The 20,954-nt window shown below is 44.3% G+C and overlaps 2 protein-coding genes and 1 non-coding gene across 11 annotated transcripts in view; 2 read left to right on the top strand and 1 right to left on the bottom strand.

The window, feature by feature from the left end:
• The window catches only part of bcorl1 (BCL6 corepressor-like 1), a 26,704-nt gene extending 14,799 nt beyond the window's left edge, over positions 1–11,905 (bottom strand). For 4 of the 8 annotated variants that reach the window (XM_035648958.2, XM_035648964.2, XM_035648963.2 and 1 more), the window contains exon 1: positions 4,367–4,521. The gene's annotated coding sequence lies outside the window, so the exon portion shown is untranslated. Of the gene's footprint in view, positions 1–697; positions 855–1,577; positions 1,669–2,000; positions 2,609–2,757; positions 3,726–4,366; positions 4,522–11,525 lie in introns of those variants that run through there. The other 4 variants (XM_035648961.2, XM_035648960.2, XM_035648962.2 and 1 more) reach the window with 4 other exon arrangements.
• Positions 9,856–9,928, top strand: trnav-uac. The gene has a single exon. It is a non-coding gene; the product is annotated as a tRNA-Val (tRNA).
• Positions 11,846–20,954, top strand: cstf2 (cleavage stimulation factor, 3' pre-RNA, subunit 2). 2 transcript variants are annotated; one of them, XM_035648968.2, is made up of 14 exons: positions 11,846–12,000; positions 12,252–12,330; positions 12,752–12,921; positions 13,023–13,159; positions 14,145–14,264; positions 14,450–14,572; positions 14,807–14,918; positions 15,985–16,044; positions 17,832–17,931; positions 18,344–18,543; positions 18,815–18,939; positions 19,606–19,680; positions 20,466–20,614; positions 20,731–20,954. In XM_035648968.2, the coding sequence occupies exons 1-13, from the start codon at positions 11,904–11,906 to the stop codon at positions 20,589–20,591; spliced, it is 1,524 nt and encodes a 507-aa protein (XP_035504861.2). In that variant the 5' UTR covers positions 11,846–11,903; the 3' UTR covers positions 20,592–20,614; positions 20,731–20,954. The 2 variants fall into 2 exon arrangements, with proteins under 2 accessions (XP_035504861.2, XP_035504862.2); XM_035648969.2 differs by lacking the exon at positions 15,985–16,044.

Genomic DNA, 20,954 nt, shown 5'->3' with positions numbered 1-20,954 from the left:
ACGACACCGAGGAGGAGGAGGAGGAGGAGGAGGAGCAGGACCCGAACACACACACACACACACACACACACACACACACACACAAACTCCCGGAGACCCCGTTCCACCTGCCCCGCCAATACCACCACCACCACCCGACGAACTCACATCCACACTCCGCCTGGTTTGTGTTTGACAAACAAATGGTCGATGTCCGCCGCGGATATCACAGGACATGGCCGCACTCAGTCGCTCACAGAGACAAGAAGCAGATGGAGAAGTGCAGCCGGGCAGCAGGACGACTACGAGTCGGGCGGCTGACAACTTATTCCGCGGGCTGGTGCTGCCGGAGGGGCCGCGGCGAGGCTCCCGGCTCCCGGCTCCCGGCTCCGGGCTCCCGGCGCGGCGGAGTGTCCGCCGAGCTCCCGGTGGTTTACGTGTCGAGGCAGCTCCTGTTATCTCTCCCCGGTCGACCTAATGAGCAGTGCTCCCGTGTCGGCCGGCCCTTCCGCGGACTGACCGAGACACTCAGCGAACACCCCCCCTCTCCCCTCCCCTCCGACCCACCGAGCCTCCACTGTCCTCTCCGCCCCCCCCCCCCCGTACGACTCTCCCTCTCTTCTCCCCCCACAATCATTGAATAATTCCCGAGCTAATCGGCCGGCGAGATTAAAAAAGAGAGAAAGAAAAGAAGATGTCTCATGACACAAACACTCACGGAGCCGCTCGTCCAGATGGCATGTGAACGACGCGCGGGCACGACTCGGTGACGGCCGTGCGTCCAGCCTCTCGCCTCCGCCGCCGTCCGTGGCTCTTCACTAATCTCGACGCTTTTCGGTTCTAAAAGTCCGGGGAGGGGGAGAGGGGGGAGGAGGAGGGGAGGGGGTAGAGCAGCAGGGAGGAGGGAGGGAGGGGGGGGGGGGTCGCCGCCGAGAGAGTCCGTTCCGTATCTCCAGTCTCCCAGTCTGGTGGGAGAGTGAGCGGGGGGCAGGAGGGTGCCCGGCGACGGCCTGGGAGATGTAGTGCGCCGCTATCCACGCCCAGCATCACACGCTCGACGGGCTGGGAGGGGAGAGGACTACAGGTACCGGCATGCAACGCGGGCCCCAGCCGCTCAAGGGGAATCGGGGATCGCGACCAAAAGAGTGTAACGGTGCGCTGAACTGAAGAAGAGGGGGTTTATCAGGGTGACGAAGTCTGGAACTGCGTTGTTGTGAAGCGGCGGAGGCTCCGAGTGTCTGGTCAATTAACAAGTCCGCTCGGTGGCTGATGGTCGCTCATCGGCATTTGTAAAAAAAAAAAAAAAAAGAAAGAAAGAAAGAAAGAAAGAAAGATATTTAAGAACCCAGAGTGAGAGAGGTTTGGGATTAACAGGAGGAAGCAGGACTCCGAGGAGGCCTGTCGCCGGCTGGAGGCTGCACACGGATGCAGACGCTTTGGAGAAGATGGAGGGAAACATGAAAACCTCTTCTGTTGATTAGAGTGTAGGATTTCAAAAGTTCAGAGCCACGTTATCTTCCAAATGTATTAGTAATCTGTGCAGATGCAATGGGTTTAACTGCACTGAGGTGTAGCTTCAAATGCACACATACACTGACCTCCGTCGGTTCCGTGGTAACCTCGAATCACAGAACACTTGCTCACAAGGTGACACCAGGCCACGCCAACGTTTCCACCTCTGTCTTCACTCTGGCAGATATTAAATGAGCAGTTCAAGCACAGTATCTTTTCACATTTATTTGCACACCAAAATATTAAGAATCTGTAAAGCCAGGATCCAAATTCCATCAACATATTGCCTTTAAATTATTTTTGACCTCCACAAAATAACTAACATGAGTTCACGCATGAAGAGAAATCTGCCATATAGCCTATGGTGTATATATATATATATATATATATATATATATATATATATACACACACACACCCCAACAGAGCCATGTGTTTTTTCACAATTTCTTTGGATTGACCCAGACCAGAGTTCAGATGGTGTGAGGGCCAAATCATGTGCTACTCACTCTGGACTACATCCACATCCACATGCATCTGTGAAGGATGGCAAAATCACATTTCCTGTTAACATCAGTTCAGGTCAGGTTTTAACTGCATTCATACTCCGACCTGAGACAAATTCAGAGAAAAAAAACAAACAATTTGGATAGAGCTTATGAATATCAGTTGGGACCCTTAGTTCTCGACCAGACTTTACACACAATCAAGACAAACGGGGGCTGTTCATATGCAGACAGAAGCCTTCAACCTACACAGGAAACCATCCATGTTTTACACAGACAGTGAGTGTAACGCAGCTGAAGACACAACAGAGCCACGGAGAAGAAACAACTCTCAAGTTAATATGATGTACAAAAGGAACCTCTGCAGGAGGTAAAGTCACATTCTCATTGTCATGTTGCGACTGCGTCAATTCTTCTGGCAAGTACAACCTTTTCTCTATTCTCACTTTGGACAAGTGCACAGTCAAACGTGATGCCAGCAGCTACTTTTGACTGAAGTCTGCCTGTAAGTAAAGCGCCGGAAAAGACAAAAAGGAGTCGAGAGGAACATTTGACACATCTGCAACGTCCAGTCACAAACAGATAAGCAGATACAAGCTTTTTTTTTATCAAACCACTCTGAAGAGCACATGGTAACTTCTCCCCCCCCCCCCCCCAAAGATAAAACCACCACCGCGGGACACTGAGCTCTCCGGTTCCATAATCACACTCGGGCTCAGTGTGCGAGGTAACCCTGCTGTAATCGGGCCACTTGTCTTACCTGCACCCAGAGAGCAGTGTGCAGGCCTGCTGCTGCTTACACGTCCTCTGACGTAGGACCAGACACATTTCCTACTTCTCAACTCTTGAGGGTGCTGAGGAAATAACCGTCCACACACACGTCCACACACACACACACACACACACACACACACACACACACACACACACTGACAACGTCGTGTGACTGGGGAGAGTTTGTTTACCACACCGGGCACGATCGGCGTCGACCCCGACCGGAGAGCGAGGCGGTGCAGCGGGCCACCGACCCCCGTCCACCCGCCGACAGGCAGCGACGGGCAGCGACGACTTCGCATGCCGTCTCCTTCACGGGGAGTGGGTCGGCGTGCGGCAGCCTCCGAACCGTGTGCCCTTCGCCATTCGCTCCCCCGTAATGGCTGCGTTGCAAGCCGCCAAATCGTTGACAGATGGCCAAATTGTGAAATTGGGGTTAACCAGAGAAACGCCGATTAGTTTTTTGGTTGTTGTTTTTTTTTTCCCAAAAAAAGGAGAGGGGGGAACACCGCGGCGGACCGTGTCCGCACAAAGCCCGAGTCTCACAAAGTCGGCAGCTGACACATCGCATTGTGTCTGAGCCGGGGCGACCCGGAGACCTCAACGACCGCGCAGGAGCGATCCCGGTAGTGATACACGAGCTGTGCTTCACGGGCTGCACATCGGCCGTCTCAAGCAACTTGTTATACACACACACACACACACGTTTCTAGAACAGGGATGTGGTATTCGACACACACACACACACACACACACACACACACACACACTGCGATAGCACACATGCAGGGAGGCTGTTTATCTCGAAGGCCTGTTGTTTTTTAAGTGTGTCGTCTTCAAAGTGGCCGATGCGTTGGTCATCTCTCTGGAAGTCGCTCCGGAGATTATCGACCCTGTATCTAGGCCGCCATGGCTCCACGGCGACGAGGATGTCCCGTCGAAGTTCGTCGCTTCACCTGGTCAATGTTGGACGCGGAGGGTGGGAAGGCGGCGGCGGCGGGGGGGTGGGGGGTGGTGGCCGCTGAGTGGGGAAATCAAGCGCATTATTCTTCCATCTTGGCAGAAGTAATGAATTATTCTGCCACGAGACGAAGGGAGGACACGGCAGCCGACCACAGGAGCGAGTGGAGGGTTGATGTTCCTGATCTGCCAGGTCAACGCGATGCTCCGTCCAGATGATGTGCTGTAAACATGTCCGAAAACCAAACGCATCACTTCACGCACAGTTACGAGTGGGTCAGCGTTTGGACGAGCCCGCCGCATCCACAGCCGACACGCGTGGACAGCGCAACACACACACACGCACACACACACACACACACACACTCACACACTCATGTAGGCTAATGTCATCTCGACACAACTTGGCTCTCTGTACATGTGACACGAGCCGACATGTCGCCGTGGGAGAGCAGCGAGACGTCGCCGCGCGGCTCCCGCAAGACACCGACAACTGGAAAAATACAAATATCCAGGTCAAAGTTTGGCAGAGTTTCACTCGCCCTCGACAGCGTTGTGCAATGCCCCCTTTAATGCCCCCTGCTCGCCCGTAACGCCTTTGTTATTAGTAATCGCGTGGTATTGCACCGTCTTACCTTGCGCCCCGAGCCGCCTGCCGCCACAAAGCCCGCACACACGCAGCGCAACAAGCTATTGTTGTCTCCGCACGGGCTTCCGCGAGGGGCCGGGGATGTGATTTTGAAGCAGAATGAATACGGTATGCAATTTTTGGCTTGGTCCTCGCGATCTTCCCTTATTGCCAGTTTTCGGTCTGCAGCAGCTGGAGATGAAAATCGCGCACCCTGGGTCCTAGCGCCGGGCAAAGCCCTACAGGTGAATAACAAACCAGAGCGGGGGTCGTCGTGGGGCTTCGACCTGTCACTGCAGGGGACTCCGGCCGGAGTCAGAGGAATGCTCCCGGACTTGTATCTCTTTTACACCCCCAGAAGAGTCAACAGAGACGTGCACGTGCTGCTCGGAGTGCATTTAAAAGGTGTCAAATACATTTAGTGGCTTGTAGTCGAATTCCACTGGCTTCACATTATTTTAACAATGTCTCGATGGTCTGCTTTCACACTGGACTGTTTAAACGCCACTTGTTTTGCCATTTAGACTTCCATTGAATCATGTATGGTCCACTTACCGTGGCATTTATCTCATTTGATTTCCATGTTAAGAAAATATAAGGGTTTAAAATCAGTGTTTGGCAGATACACACAAAACCCAGACAACGATTTCAATAAGTGTTTCATATTCTATGGCTGGATTACTGAATGCCCGAGAGGCGAGGACCAGCAAAGACACAAAGACACAAAGCATCTGCTTAAAGTGACTGTTGACAACATTTATTGTTGTTAATTATGATCAACCAAGATGCCTCTCTCTCTCTCTCTCTCTCTCTCTCTCTCTCTCTCTCTCTCTCTCTCTCTCTCTATATATATATACATCATGCCATCATACTGAGTCCCATGTAATTAATTAATGTATTTTTTGCCTAATATCACAGCCGCAAGACAAATGCGACATTACCAATAACTCTCCAACAGTCCACATGAGTTTGACAGCAGATTAAGTCTGATTTAAGAAAATATCACAGATTTCTCTTGGTGGGATGTGTCCTATAATATTTTGTGTTGCATTTTCTACAGGATTTTTTTAAGTCAGTGAATTCGCTGTGACAGGAAGCTTTGCACAGGGGTCACAGAGCCTCCCGTCATTTCCTGTGTGAATGAAGCTCAGGTGCAGTTTTCAACAAATGGCCACGCTTGAGAGTTTTAGTGAACCTGCAAAATGCAGCACAAGCAGTGTGGGTGTCTGTTGCTACATACGCGGACAGGGCGTTTCAGATGTGTGTGACCAGGTGGACAGTTTTCTCATAATAACCACCTCACCCAATTGAATCACAGTGTCTACCATCACCTGTAGTCGTGGCATTCAAACCGTGCAGTGTCTTTAATAACTGACATTCTTAATAAATGCAGTTAACCAGTGGACAAGTATATGTTATAATAATAAAATAATAGGTTTTAAAGTTTTTTGAGGGAAATTTAAAAAAAAAATGATTAAAAATATCTATTGCTTGTTCTCTTGGCAACATGACATGACAAGCTAGACGAGACAGACTAAATGTCCCCAAAGTATAAATATAGAAGTTGGCAAAAACTCTGGCACACGTGCAAGTCTTATAATCATCAGTGGCTCAGATGCACATAAAGCTGCACACATATTTCCTTTTTGGTTAGATTCCTCTGCTGCAATTATACACAGACCTCTTACAGAGATTTACGGTCAGGACATCCTGACAACTTATTAGAGACTTGTAAAAGTGGATGGTGTTAGGACCAGATTTGCCAGGTGAGAAACCTGAGAGGGTTAGTTTATGATACAGTGCAGATGCTCTCACCGGTTGTGTGTCTTGCACTGTTTAAGACAGATTCCTCTGCTATCAGTGCACACTGCTTTCATTAGTGCTGTTTAGGTACATTCACAAGTGCTTTAGCCATGCAGATCATTTGGGGTTTTGCGATATCCACTTCTTAAATTTCTAGTAATTTATATCCTAATACAATTAGGTGAATTTCATTTAGCAACATGTCATTCCATAAGCAATCTGAATACTTCACCGTGAGCACTTTTCACTAGAAATGCTGTATTTTTTACTGAAGAAACAGAGCCTAACATTTAGGATTGTGGAGAGTAACATGGGACACTGCAGCTGAATTGATCAAAGGTAATATTTCAAACTTTGGCAGCACAAATTAAACTGCACTCATCTGCACTGCAGTGGGGTACAGTAGGGTCAGAGGTTTCAGTGATGGGGCACATTAAAACCGACCAGTAAGAAAAAGATGGCCAGTCAGAAGGTGAATGGATGGCCCTGACAGATCCTTTATCTTCTGGTGTTTACTACATCAATATAAATTCTCACTGCTTGTCCACACCTCTAATCTCCAACAGACAGCCATTGAAATGTACAATTCCTTCATGCGTTTTCCATACTTTTCCATATTGCCATACTTATCCCAACACCTGGGCTGTGTACTTAAATCCCTTCAGACAGCAGATGGGTGTGTGATCAGGGTCTACTCGACACACCTTCGATAGAGACTGTCCTCCACCAAATAACGACTACAAAGGTAGTTTGTTCTTGCAGTTCATTACGACCTATGTGGTCATTTTAAAGACAGCAGACCTCCAGCAGTTGTTTTGTACACGGCCACTAGAGGTCAGCGCTAGACGTACCATCGGCCAAGTTTGTATTTCAATTGATTTGCTTATATTTTAAATAATCAGGCTGATTCTCTGCAATGTAACCCTAACCCTTACATTTACAAGCTTGTCAACCATGTGATGGTAAATCCAATAAAGCCCCACAATGCTCTGAGGTGAAAAGTATTTGTGGCGTATTAAAGGTACCTTGTGGAGTTATACGCAAGTAGGACATTTCAAACAGTTAATATCATTTTTGGGAATTTGAGGACCTTGAGGTCTTACAAACACATTTATAATTTATTTAAAAAGTTAATTTATAAGTATTTGGAATCCAGCAGTTAACATATAACCACATATACTTGCTCGTGACCTTTTTCTTCCATGACTTTTCTGATTTATTGCTGCCTTTCTTGGCACATTACTGCCATCCACTGCACCAGGTCGTGTGCCTGATGGTTAACCTATGTGGTTAACTCACAAAAATTAACTAAATGCGAGCGGGCAACGGCTGAAATAAATATGGGAACAAAAAAATGATAATAATCTTATCTTTCTGTTACTTAACACTACCTCAACAACAGGGGGGAACTGACTGAGAGTTTTGCACATTTGAATGGCACAGAACCTCAAGCAAAATGGCAGATACTATAAACTCAGAGCAGCCATCATGTAAACAGTCTACAGGATGGATGAGTTTTAAAGCTGCTGGTTTTAAACGTTTCTGCTACGGGTCAGGTCGTGGGACTCACAATAACAGGTTGTCTCAGGTTTGAATTTGCTTTAGAGATAATTGCAGGTAACAAGTCGGTTCAGTGCCAAGATTTGTGGGTGCAGGTAGGGTGGCAGGTTTGCACTGCAGGTCTCTGCCGCCACCTGTAGATCAGAGGAATAGTATAAAACTGTTGACAGGACTATGGATTGCGGGGGGGAACCCTCTCATAAATAAACAGCAGCATGGCACTACCACAGGGAACGTTTAATATCAACACCACTGAATAACAGCTGGAAAGATAACACACCAACAATCTTAACAATGAGCCAACAAAGGCAACAATAAAGGGACAGTAAAGTAAATACTCCATGAATTAAATATTTTTCAAGATCAGCTTTACAAAAACTTTATGAGTTAGGAAATGTTTTAATCATCGTTGTTAGACCTCAAGGATGCACACATTGTTTATTACAGAAAAACACTGAATGTAAAATTTGGTTTGTTTACAAGAAAACTCCACAGGGCAAGGATGGAGTCATTCAATGAAGTTTGGATGGAAGTCAGGTCAGATTCAAGAAAATAAATAAAAAATGAATATATTTATATTCAGTCTAATAATAAATTGTAAGAAACAAACTCGTAACTCCACTATGTAACACCAGATGGACAATGAATTCTTCTTTTCAGAAACTGCTTTAACTGATGTAGAAGCAATTGTTTCTGTGATGGGCATAATTTAAAGACCTAATTGATCAAGCAATCTCATATTAATGTGAAATGTTGATTTCAAAAATCCTAATATGATATTTGACACTGGTAGATTATTATCATGGCTTTCTACTGTCACATGCACATATTGTGTGTCAGTTAAATGCAAGGCCTGGGGAAGAGATCTATAGTGCATCTTGAATTTTGAGCCGGCCCACATGTGAATCCGCCTCGTCTATTAATTCTGGCCCGCTGCGTTGGAGCCGGGATCAGTGAGAATACGAGCTCTGGCTGCCTCTCAAGGTGTGCTATTGTACCCCACACGATAAACAGATGCAGCTGTCATCCCCACATTTTCCAACGCGCCTTATCGCCCCGTCCCTCGCTGGCATCTAAGGAAGCTTGAGGGCTACAGTCAGAATGGCTAAAAAATGGAAGAGTGATGCTGAAGGCAGACAAAGTCGAGTGAGGAGCAAGAACAAAAACGCTTTTCAGTGCTAAAGATGCAAATCTATGATTGGATCAACTACATCAACACTGCATTTTACTGCCTTTATTCCAAGTTGGACTATTAATTAATTTAAAAAGGCGACAGGGGGCTGGTGCACAATATGGAGGTCGGAAATCAAATTGGCCCCTTATAATGACGTTGCAGCTGATGATGCATCAGCCTCCACATTCAGTAACACGTCTAAGATCACTGTTGTTTCACTCTTTGGTGTTTTCTTACTTGTGTAAATGCCACACACACAACCAGTGATGTGTAATGTTTAAACCTTTGAGGGGGCTCTTTATTAGCTATAGATATTAAACATTGACTAAAGAATCACTTTTTTTTTTTTTACTAAACAGCAGTGTGCACAGCACTATACAGTTTTTGTACACTGTATATGTTAGTGGTAAAGATGCACCACACAAAGAGTCCTGTTCGGTTTAAAACGACTAGTTTTGCACAAGTTTGAAAAGGTGCACACTTTGCTCCGTGCTAAGTGTGCAGCCAAGTCGCCGTTTGAACCCAGACATCATCGTTTCTCCTCGCGGCGATAGTTGCTGTGCAGGCGGGCGGCGGACTGCGGAGAGAGGCGGACACATGTCGGCGACTCGCCCCGCGGGGTTATTTTCAGTTGCTGGACATTTTAGATGTGAGCTACCGGGGCCGGCTGGTCCGCTGCAGGAGGTGTACGACCAACAGCTGAGCCAGCCGAGGCGTAGAGCTGCGTTAAGAACCGAGCGAGGGGACTTACTGGGGAGGCTGAAGACAGTCTCTCTGCAGCGCAGCCCGCGGCCATTCGACGGAGGGATTATCTCGGGAGGGCGCCGTGACCGTCAGCGTTGTCCTGCCTTTATCATATCGCAAAGACTCTACGTGATTGTCTACGATCGCCTAATATCCGCAATACACCCATCATGCACATCTGTATATACCGATCCACGATCTTTCACGAGACAACTGGTTCCATAGTGTAGCGGTTATCACGTCTGCTTTACACGCAGAAGGTCCTGGGTTCGAGCCCCAGTGGAACCACGACTTTTCTTCAAGCAGGTCTTTAAGCATTTTACATGGAAACGTTACAGGGATAATGAATAGACAAATAACACGAATTAAAATACTGGTTCCAACTGACATTTGTATGAAAGTTGAAGAAAACAAGTCTATACGGTATTTTCAATCTACTCACTTCACTTCTGTTATAATATACTATATATATAAATATATATAATAGTCTATGTTTATATCTTTGTGTGTACTGGGTCATGCATCAGCAGTATATACGAGTATACATTTTGCTATAGGAGAGCTAACAGTATGGAGGGAGCTAAAATCTAAGGGTCAGCGGTTTGGATGTGTTCCACGCTTGTTACACCAACAACTTTCTATTTGCAATATCTGAGGTTGATGTTTCGATGGTCGGCGGTATAGCACTTCACATTTTAACACAACTAACTTAATCAAGCACCTCCAGAGGCATCATGCCAAAGTACAAGTTCAACCACGCAAAAAAGAGGGGTACTCCATATATTGAGTTGTTTACATTGGATGTTATAACCCATTAAGAAACATGAGAACAGAAGAATATTGGGAAACATATTTCAATATAATGCCGTCCAGTGCAGCACCACCACTAACTAAAACTGCAATATTAAACATACATATTTGAATTAACACCTCTGTGTCAATGTCAACAAAATCAGAACATTATAATCTTCCTAAATGTAGGATTTGATGCAGAGGTCTCTGACAATGTTCATACAATTTTCAAACATTACATCTATTGAGCCTCTTTGTCCAATATATCAAACTAACTGAATATTTTCAAAAACGTAAGGAGGTCCAATCAAAGTACTGGGGCCTGTTATATAGTATGTTTAAGTGTTTTGACCAAGAAGAAGGAGAAGAATTAGATGAAGAAGAAGAAGGAGAAGAAGAAGAAGAAGAAGAAGAAGAAGAAGAAGACAAAGAAGAAGGAGAAGAAGAAGAGCCTCTCTGTCACATTAGCTGTAACCTGAAAGCTCGTGTTATTCATTTTGTCTGCTTTGATTAGTTCAAAGTGCAACATACTGGCTTCACGGCTTTAAACTGCAGGGAGGCACAAATATGTTGTGGATATGCTATAACTGTGTTTGTGTGTAGCGGGATACAAACTCATTGTGAAATGGAAAAGACAGATCAGATTTTACAGTATTAACAAATGGTCCATCATTCCAGACAGGTGTCTATTGTTCGCACCTGTTCACGCACAACATGGTAAGTTACTACTGAATTGGTAGATTCAGATAAAGGTTGTATGGAAATGTTTGAGCAACCATTGATAAATAACAAATTCTGTTGACTATTTTTTTTTAAAGTGAATAGACGTGAATACAACAACCCCTCCAGAAAACTTGTTTTCACTCTACATGAACTAAATACTGACTTAACTGCTGACAAACGTCTGCACACGCTGCAGCTCTTTCTACTGTCCCGAAACAGAAAAGGCATATCAGTGAATCAACATGTGAAGAAACAGTGCACATGTTAACCGACATGTAACAGGCCCCTCGCGCCCCCAACGTCTGCATTTTGGGTTGTTAATAAGCAAATTAAAGAATATTAACCTGGGTATTTCCAAAAAGTCACTCACCCGATCTTCTTCTCGTGCCTTCAGCTGTAGAAAAGCTGGAACCTGCGGGACATTGGACCATGTTTGACTCCGGCAGCCTTTCATGTGTTCGTGTGTCACAGCCCGAGCAGCTAACCGCGGACAACAGCGCCATCTATTCTCCCCCGGCAGCCCGCCACTGTGACCCTGTTCCAACGCGCAGCCGACTGTAAACAAATAGCATCACTGCTAGGTTCATTTTAAGAGAGAAATAATAATAATTAAAAAAAAAAGGTTCGTTATGTCCACTCTGAAGGTGTTAGAGAATCTCGCGCTGTTGATATTCGAATGTTCCCCTCAACACAAACGGATATTGTCCAAGCGTGACTTCCTGGTGTCACCTCCTTTTACGTCCCCAAAATGGCGAGCATCGCTGCCGCAGCCGCCGCCGCTGCAGCCGCCGCTGCCGCCGCGAACAGAGATCCAGCCGTTGACCGTTCGTTGAGATCCGTGTTTGGTGAGTTTTAGCCTTTGCTCTCCCCGGTGCGAGCGGTTGTATCCCTCAGCTGTGCAACAAGTCGATAACGTGACGGCTGACGGTTGCACCCAATGCTAACGTAGATGGCTGGGCTAGTGTTGCCGTTAGCTACACAACGAGGGGGGTCACACTTTAACGCCGCCGTGGAAACGAGCAAAATGTCTGAATGAAAAGCTGTATTTATTTTTCATTGCTGCACTAAAGGTACTTCTGTCTCGTGTTTATTTTAGTGGGGAACATCCCGTACGAAGCCACAGAAGAACAGCTGAAAGACATCTTCTCTGAAGTCGGACTTGTTGTTAGCTTCAGGTGAGTCGGAGACGACAAAGTGCTCATCCAAACCCTTTGAGAGAAGAACAGACTACATCCCCTAAATGTTATTACAGAGCTATGGTGTTAGTTTTAGCTTTAATGTAGCCAATAAATCTACAACAGTGTGTATGTTGCCTTTTTGTTGTGTAAATGAATGTGTGCCTGACACCTTGCTCGTCATCAAAACATTTCACAGATAAAAACATCATGTCCAGTAACCCATTTAGCCTTAAAACAGTCCATGTATTAACCATGCTTCTCTTTTTTCATGCCAGATGTTTATAGGTCAAATCAACTTTTCAGGCTATCACTTTGTGTGCTAAAGTTTGAAGAGTAGTTGTAATGAGACTTCCCAGCTGATTATTAGTCATCGTTCAACAAGTTGGGGTTGTCCTCATTTATTTCCTCTGGTTTTCAGGTTGGTGTACGACAGGGAGACAGGAAAGCCAAAGGGATATGGCTTCTGCGAATATCAAGACCAGGAGACGGCCCTCAGTGCCATGCGGAACCTGAACGGGAGAGAGTTCAGCGGCCGGGCGCTCCGCGTTGACAACGCAGCCAGTGAGAAAAACAAGGAAGAGCTCAAAAGTAAGTGGGGTTTTATTTGCCGGCATTATTTCAATCCGAAATATGGGATTTAAAAAAATCTGTGAAAAGCTACAGTTCCCTGCTATTTTCGTCCTGCATAGGTTTGGGGACAGGAGCCCCCATTATTGAGTCTCCTTATGGAGACACTCTCCAGCCAGAGGAGGCACCGGAGTCCATCAGCAGAGCTGTGGCCAGTCTGCCTCCAGAGCAGATGTTTGAACTTATGAAACAGATGAAGGTAGGCTGGTTCACTGCCTCAGATTTAACAAGTGACGGTTTCGGCTTCCTCTTTTTCAAATGCAATACAGGTCTCATTCTAATTTAGCTATTTTCCTTTCCATTCATTTCCTTGTTGCATTTCCAGAGATCAAGTAACAACTTTCATCAAACTTCCATTGCACTCTAACTTACTAAACAAGGTGGTAATCTCCCTATCATTATGACCAAATATCTAGAACTGGTGCTTCAGTGGCATTATATCTTATACTAGTGAATAACTGCAAATAATTAATTTTTTTTGAATAACACTCCTTAGGCAACCATCTAAAAATCACTAGTTTGTTAAATATTCAAGTACCATAGTGAAATTTAACAGATATCTAATGAGGAATCTAATTGAAAGTATTATACTTTGCTTTTTCACAAAACACACCGTACGTATAAAACTGCCTACTCTTTTATGTCATCGTTAAAAGATGGGGACAAACATTCCTCAGTTTGAATCACCTCCAGGATGTCGACTGTATGGATATGCTCTCCTTGTGCTTTCATTAACAAAGGCTGTGCTGTACATCCAGTCTCTCTCGGCTCTGCCAAAGCAAGGTTTGTCTTCGCACAGCCGACAGTCTGCTTCATTAAGCTCAAAGAAACGTCACGCTGCAGAAATTTTTTCCCAACCGGAAAAGTGTTTGTTGCACCAAAGCTTGTGTCAGTAGGACAGCTCCATACACTGATCAGAGTGTGAGTGTTTGGGCTCCGATCCGAAAACCACAAAAACTGTTGCTCGTCTTTGTCTAATGTTTTATGCTGCTGCAGCACATGTCCATAAGCCTCCGTTCGTTAGGGACATTTATCTGGATAGTTTCTGGGCGGCTCAAAATAATGTTGCCAGTTCAACCTGTCAACAAGTAAAAGCACACAAGTCTTTAAAGTCTTTTATTTTTTGTGGTTGTGATTTTTCATGCAGTTTGGTGAAAATTTAATTTCTCTCTCTCTCTCTCCAGCTGTGTGTGCAGAACAGTCCCCAGGAGGCAAGGAACATGCTGCTGCAGAACCCTCAGCTGGCGTACGCTCTGCTGCAGGCCCAGGTGGTCATGCGGATTGTTGACCCTGAGATAGCCTTGGTGAGAGAAGCTGGATTGAGACTAAAGAAATTAGATAAATCTCACTTTTATCTAATGCGAAGTTAAAATGATAAGTGCATCTTGGCTGTGAGCTTGTCAATCGTCAGTAGATACGAATGATAGTCTGCACCTCTGAACCAAAACAAATGTTTGAGAGATGCTTTGTCCGTATTCTCCATACGCAGAAAATGCTCCACCGTCAGACTACAGCCCCGCCACTGATTCCCAGTGCGCAGGGTGGAGGAGCGCCGCCCGTCAATCCACCTCCCGTGCAGCCCAATGTGCCAGTGCCTCAGCCGCAGCCTGTGGTGAGGTTCATTCTCTAGCATCTGTTATGTTTTAAAACATATTTTGTATTTTTAATTATTATGACTTAACGGCTTTCCCAAGTAAAAATCATGCCTATGAGCAAAACATTAAAACCAGACATGTTTTAATGTTGTGGCTGAACAATGTATTTGTTTAGTGCCAGATCACAAAAATAACTGATTGTTGTCTTTCTTATTTGTTTGTTTGTTTTTTCAAATTTGGAATATGATCAGCCTGGAATGCACGTGAATGGAGCCCCTCAGATGATGCAACCCCCCAACATGGGCGTTGTCCCAGGTCCAATGCCTGTACCGGGACCTGGACCGGGTGCAGTCGGACCTCCAGGTAATCGTCAAACTACATCACCAACTGAACTGGGTTGGAGTAGCATCATCCTCAGGTTTTAAATAGTCAATGTGTGAGGTGTGACTGTGTGATTGCATCCGCCCCCCATGACCAACAAATTGATTACATCATTCAAATCATTCTCCTATTTACAAGGAATCCCCCCAAAAAATGGACACCTCACTTTTTAAATGTGGTATCTCAGTTGAATCCACACGGCTGCCATGATGTTGCTTCCTCTGGTTTATTAGTTGCCATTTTATTTTTCACCTATTTTTGATGTAGAGGGTTTCACTGATGAGATTTTTTATGGATTGTTTTATGTTTGAGAAATATTTCGACATATTTTTTTTACTGATAATGGAACGGTAACGCTGTGTTTTTTGGTTAATTTAACATTTGATAGTCTGTAAATAATCGTCAAATTAAGAATATTTGACAATATAGTGAGTCAATCAGTTGTTGCCTAACAAGATCTCCAATTAAAGCAAATTGATAGATTCAATCCCAAACATTTGTTTTTAATTTTTTTAAATTAAATATTTATTCCATGCAAAAATCTGTAATGTAAAATGCAGATAACACCCCATCACAAAGCCAGTCATGCATGTCTTTCATGGGCAGATTTAATCTTCCCTTCAGTTATTTTTAGAAGTTATATGTTTAAAATTCCACAGCCACCACTGCAGTCTCCAATTTAGTTTAAACATTTTCTTACTGCAGCTGATTCCTCATTTTACTTCACTGTATGTGAAAGATTTGCACATGTCATGGCTCACTGCTACCACTAGGCGTCACCAGTGGCTTGTGACTAGTAGACGTACTTACAGTTTGACTCTGTGTAGCAGAGAAATGTTCTGTTTTCCTTAAGTTTGGTGATGTTTTGTATATGAAACATACTATTATTAGGATTTAAGAAGTTTCCCTCTTCACCTTGTCATGTTGGTGTTTGTTTGTGATTGTGTGTAAACACTATGATTTCATGAGCACATCTCAAACGTCTGCGTGTTGCTTTGCTCTCTTGAGTTTTGTGTCTCCTGTTCTTTTCACTTTAATGCTGGCTCAGGAAACCTTCAGCATTCTCCCACAGGATCGTCTGGCCAAGCTGCCATCGAGCGTCCTCCAGGTATCACTGTCCTCCCTCCGTTCAGCAGTCGGGTCATAGAGTTGTTACGGAGCGGCCACTGTCTAGACTTACAGCTTCTTAGACTGCACGTCCACTTTAATCAAATATGAACATTCAGCCCATCTTCGAGCCTGCTCTTACAAAGATAATGCAGTCGTAGCATCAGCGTAGCTGCAGCAGAATGTGTCATGTGCTAGTGGTGCATGAGACACGAACAAATTCAGCTTTGGGCCTGGAGCCAAACATCGGTGTTATGCATGGTTAGCTTGTGTTGGTGTTAAAGCCAAGCTGGTTTTTTTAATGGATATTACATATAAACAGCAAGTTGTTGTTTATATATTGTTTTGTTTTGTTGTTTTAATTAACAAGACCTTTGTTTAATTGGGAAGTTAAAATCATTTGTCCTCAGAGAATTTTGTGGAAATGGTGTGTGCCTGTAGCAGGGCATGGGATATATAGATAAGAGAAAGTAAAACTTTAAAAAAAAATTCTGTTGAAAACAACAGCAGTAAATCTATCTTCAACTAAATTAATGCAGAATATTCTATCTGAGAAAAAATCTCAAAAAGAAAAGTACTGCTATTAAATGAGTCGTGGGGAGCTGTCAAATGTAAACAAGTTCCAAAAATCTTTTGGTTGGGATTGTATCAACAGCTGCAGGGGTCTGAACAAAATCATTAATTCGGAGCATGATCCCGGATGTGCAGTGTAATACGAATAAGAAAACTATACACTCAACAATATTGGAGTTAATTATTGTGTGAATTGAATAATTTGTGAGTATTGTTATCAGAACCTTTCCAAATTGTAGAAGGACAGAGTGCACATACACCTGTCAAGTGAAGAAATAGCTTGGTCACCTCCACACCAATCAAACAATCAATTAAAGCCCAGGTTTTCTGCCTTGAGCACTAGTGTCGATCAGTATGTGAGAGCACTTAGGGAAAGTCCATGATGCTGCACCTTAGGATTCTGTAAAGGAAAAAATGCACCACAGGGCCTCATCAGCTCAACACAGCAGGTTGTCCACTCTGCGTAGCCGATGTTACCCTGCAGTGCTTGTGCAGGTTTGCCTTCAGTGGTGACCAGTGCGTCCATCCATCTGTTATCATTTCGTTTTCCGCAGCAGAACTCAAAAACCATCAGATTTATTATTCAAGTGGTGATATTTTGGTCTTGCTTGGGGCGAGTCTCCTCCTGAGGACTCTTGTTTTCTTATGAGAAGATAACGATTCATTCTCTATTGCCATGGAGCTATTCAGTTTTTCCTTTCAAGCGTGATAATTAAAGGAATCTTATGAAACCAAACTTCAGGGCCACTCTTTTTGTTGTGATTTTGTTCGTGAGCATCAGTTTGTTTTTTCCCTCACTAGAGCTTCACCTTCAACAGGACCAACAGTAGTAGCATGAAAGCTGTCAGTTCTGTTAAAGGTGCAATAAATCTTACATTTTCATGTTGTTTGACAGGTTGTTTTAATAACATGATTTATGTGATGTCAACCTGCTACTCCCTTTATTTGAATTCAATGGGAGACCAAATTTTCTACATCCTGATCACACTCCTCCACTTGTTGGACTGTGGCCGTTTGCTGCCGTCACTGTGTTCTTCTCATTGTGTTCGTCCTGGGCGAACACTCACCTCTTTATGGTTGTGTGTGCTTTCCCTTGCCTGGAATTTCAGCCCATTTGATGATATTAGTCATGAATAATTTCCTGCTCCGTGAATAGAAACGACTTGTCTTTTATTTCTGTAATGTAAGTGTATTTATGTGGTTTTTCCTCCTCAGGACCAGGTGGCATCCCCCCCAGAGGGCTGCTGGGTGATGGTCCTAATGATCCCAGAGGAGGAACTCTGCTGTCCGTCACTGGAGAGGTCATAGATCCCAAGTAAGACGTTATACTAATATCCTATGAAATCAATGATACAACTGGTTGTATTGGTTTTAGTCTCAATTTGAGCCATAAAAACTGTAGTCCTTCAGTCTGTCCTGGTTGATTTGGTGACACCCGCGGTTACTGCGGTAACAGTGAATGGGGTTTAATGAAGCAATGATTAACCCATCAAAAGAAAGTTAAACGGCAAGTTCTCAAATCTAAGAACTTGCTCTTGGTCTCACATTATGTCAAACTGAATATTTGGGGTTTTGCTCTTTGGACAAAACTGATCTAGTGTTACAACCTAACAAACAGATAAATGAAAAGAAACAGAAGTAAGAATATGCAGAAAGCTATGTTTTGAAACGTTGTCTTCATGTTGTATTTTCTTTTAAGTCTTACTTTTTTACGTCTGAACTTTTAGCCGGGGCTACATGGCCGCTCCGCCACAACACCAAGCCCCACCTGTGCACATGCCCCCAATGGCCAGTGGACCCCCTCCGGATATGAGAGGACCTCCGATGGATATGAGAGGCCCACCCATGGTTGAACCACGAGGCATGATCGGTGACCCCAGAGGGCCCCCGATGATGGAGCCACGGGGGCCTCCGATGGAAACCAGAGGTAGCTGCTCTACAAACGTGTTTAACTTGAATTTCTGATTGGTTTGTAACAGTCCCCAGTCCCGTGTCACTCACTCCTGAGTTTCTATTTCGGTGTCTGTGGTCCCACTTCACCAGAAAAATGTCTATTTCTTTCTTTTTAATCATTTCTTCATTTATTTATGTTATCGATGCCAAAATGTGTTGATGCAAATAAATCAATGTTCATGTTCACACCGGTGATTCACTCAGTTTTCAGTGAGATGTGGGTTTTTATTGTTTTCGTCCGACAGGTCGTGACCCGAGGGCGATGGACGCTCGTGGGCCAGTGGCTGCGCAAAGGGTTCCCATGGCGGGGGCCATGCAGGTCCCCGTTTCTCACAGCATGGGTCCAAACGCTCCTCCTCCAGCAAGACCTGTAAGAACTGCTCCTAATATCTTTGTCTGTCAGCTCCTTGTTTTTAAAAAAAAAATTGTATGCCCTCCATTGTGTAAGTGGCCGTGTATAGAAATGTAAATGATCTTTATTGTGTCCCAGTGGCCTTTAGCTGGTTATCCAAGGTGAGTTGAATCAACGGCAACTGGATGTACAGGAAAGTCCACTTGCTCCTGATGCAACTCTCAGACGCACTGTAGGAGTTTTGGTCCGTCCTCAAATATCTCTCTAATGTTCCCCTCAGAGCCACAGCATCTACAACGCAAGTTGGATTGATGAGGAATTACACGAACAATAATTACTTATTTCCAAGGTTTTTCTGTTTAGTTTTTGTAGACAAACACAAAGTTTATATATTTAATATCTTTCAAGGAACCTTAATCTTTCCTCATCTGACTCATCAACAATTAGTCCATACACACTAATAATTAACAGTAAGTTGCATCACATTAAAAAAAATATATTGTAGTCATGGGTGACTTTTAGAGAGACAAATACAGTAATCGCTATCTGATAATTGTTAACCGTGTGTGTGTGTGTGTGTGTGTGTGTGTGTGTGTGTGTGTGTGTGTGTGTGTGTGTGTGTGTGTGTGTGTGTGTGTGTGTGTGCGTGTGCGTGTGCGTGCCCCCCGTCCGTCCGTCCTACAGGGTCCTGGTGTTCCTCCATCAGGAGGTGGCTTCAGTCCAGGGCAGAGCCAGGTCTCCACACAGGACCAGGAGAAGGTGGGTGTCACTGCATTTAACATCCCTGCATTATGACAAACTTAAAATGAGAATATCTAGACAGATAACAAAAGGAAAGATGGACATTATAACACAAATCCCCTGCAGGAGTATCATCTGCCTCCGAGCAAAATGCAAAGTCCACTTGGTCTCACTCACTAAATAAATGCAGGTCTTGCTGAGTAGTTATCACCACCCGAGGCCGAGGGACGCATCAGGGCTAAAGGAAATGAAGCAGGAACTTTCTGGCATTTCAAAACAGAGGAGGACTTCTGACTTCCCTTAAGAGCACAATGGGTTTTTTTCCTCTTCTTCTTCTTTATCCAAAGAAACTGGGTGTGTGACAATTCTGAAACAGAGACTGAAGCAGTGACACAAATTCATGTAGTGAGTCAGGATAAAGGAACGTGATGTCCGAACGACAACCTGCCTTGTTACTTTACTAATATGACAAAGTTAAACTTAAATTTCATAACTATGACTGTAACGCATGTCAATCACAATATAAATATTGTGGTTGAAGTTCAGGTTAAGATGCATATTTTGGTAAATATTACACGCATTTGATTGTCTTCCAACTGCATGCGTCACTTGACTCATTTCGTCCAATCATGATCGAGTGATCAGGACTTCAGTCAGGAGGTTGAGGGGGAAAAAAGTACTGTACTGCAAACAACCCCAAAAAAAAAGAAAGTCTGAACCGAACTGTGGAAATGAAGAATTGTCGCTAATAATAAAAACAATTTTTTTTATCTCCTATTTGACAAGTGTGCTTCCTTTTCCAGGCTGCCCTTATCATGCAAGTCCTGCAGCTGACACCAGAACAGATCGCCATGTTGCCCCCAGAGCAGAGGCAGAGCATTCTCATCCTCAAAGAGCAGATTCAGAAGACTGCAGGGGGGGCACCATGAGGACCGACCCCCAAAAGGCAGAGGTGGAGTTAATAATCACGTATCTCAAATTTCCATCCTTCATAGAAAATTCAGATTTAGGAAACGTTTTTGCATTCTCATAGTTTTCTTTCCTTTTTTTCACCCCGTGTGATTTCAGGGCTCCACTCTGATCACGTCACCTTCAGCTGCAACATGTCTAAAGAGGCCTCATCTTAGTCTGGAACCTTGTATAGTTTACGATTCAAAAAAAAAAATCATTTTGTCTTTTTCTGAATGAAAGAGTAAAGTTGTGGAGTTTTCATTTGCTTTCTCCAAAGCCGACTTTTCATATTATTGTTCTGGATGAATATTGTTTTGTCAATAAAAAAATGTTTTAAAAGA

The sequence above is a fragment of the Scophthalmus maximus genome, chromosome 9 (assembly GCF_022379125.1).
Source record: "Scophthalmus maximus strain ysfricsl-2021 chromosome 9, ASM2237912v1, whole genome shotgun sequence".
Taxonomy (NCBI): Eukaryota; Metazoa; Chordata; class Actinopteri; order Pleuronectiformes; family Scophthalmidae; genus Scophthalmus; species Scophthalmus maximus.
Note: the sequence above shows the minus strand (reverse complement) of the source record. Positions and strands in the feature narration are given on the sequence as shown.

Excerpts from the sequence above, each read along its gene's own strand:
- cstf2 (XM_035648968.2), top strand. The coding sequence starts at position 11,904 with ATGGCGAGCATCGCTGCCGCAGCCGCCGCCGCTGCAGCCGCCGCTGCC. Across the intron at positions 14,919-15,984 it reads GGGTGCAGTCGGACCTCCAG|GAAACCTTCAGCATTCTCCC; the intron begins GTAATCGTCAAA and ends ATGCTGGCTCAG. Across the intron at positions 18,940-19,605 it reads CTCCTCCTCCAGCAAGACCT|GGTCCTGGTGTTCCTCCATC; the intron begins GTAAGAACTGCT and ends TCCGTCCTACAG.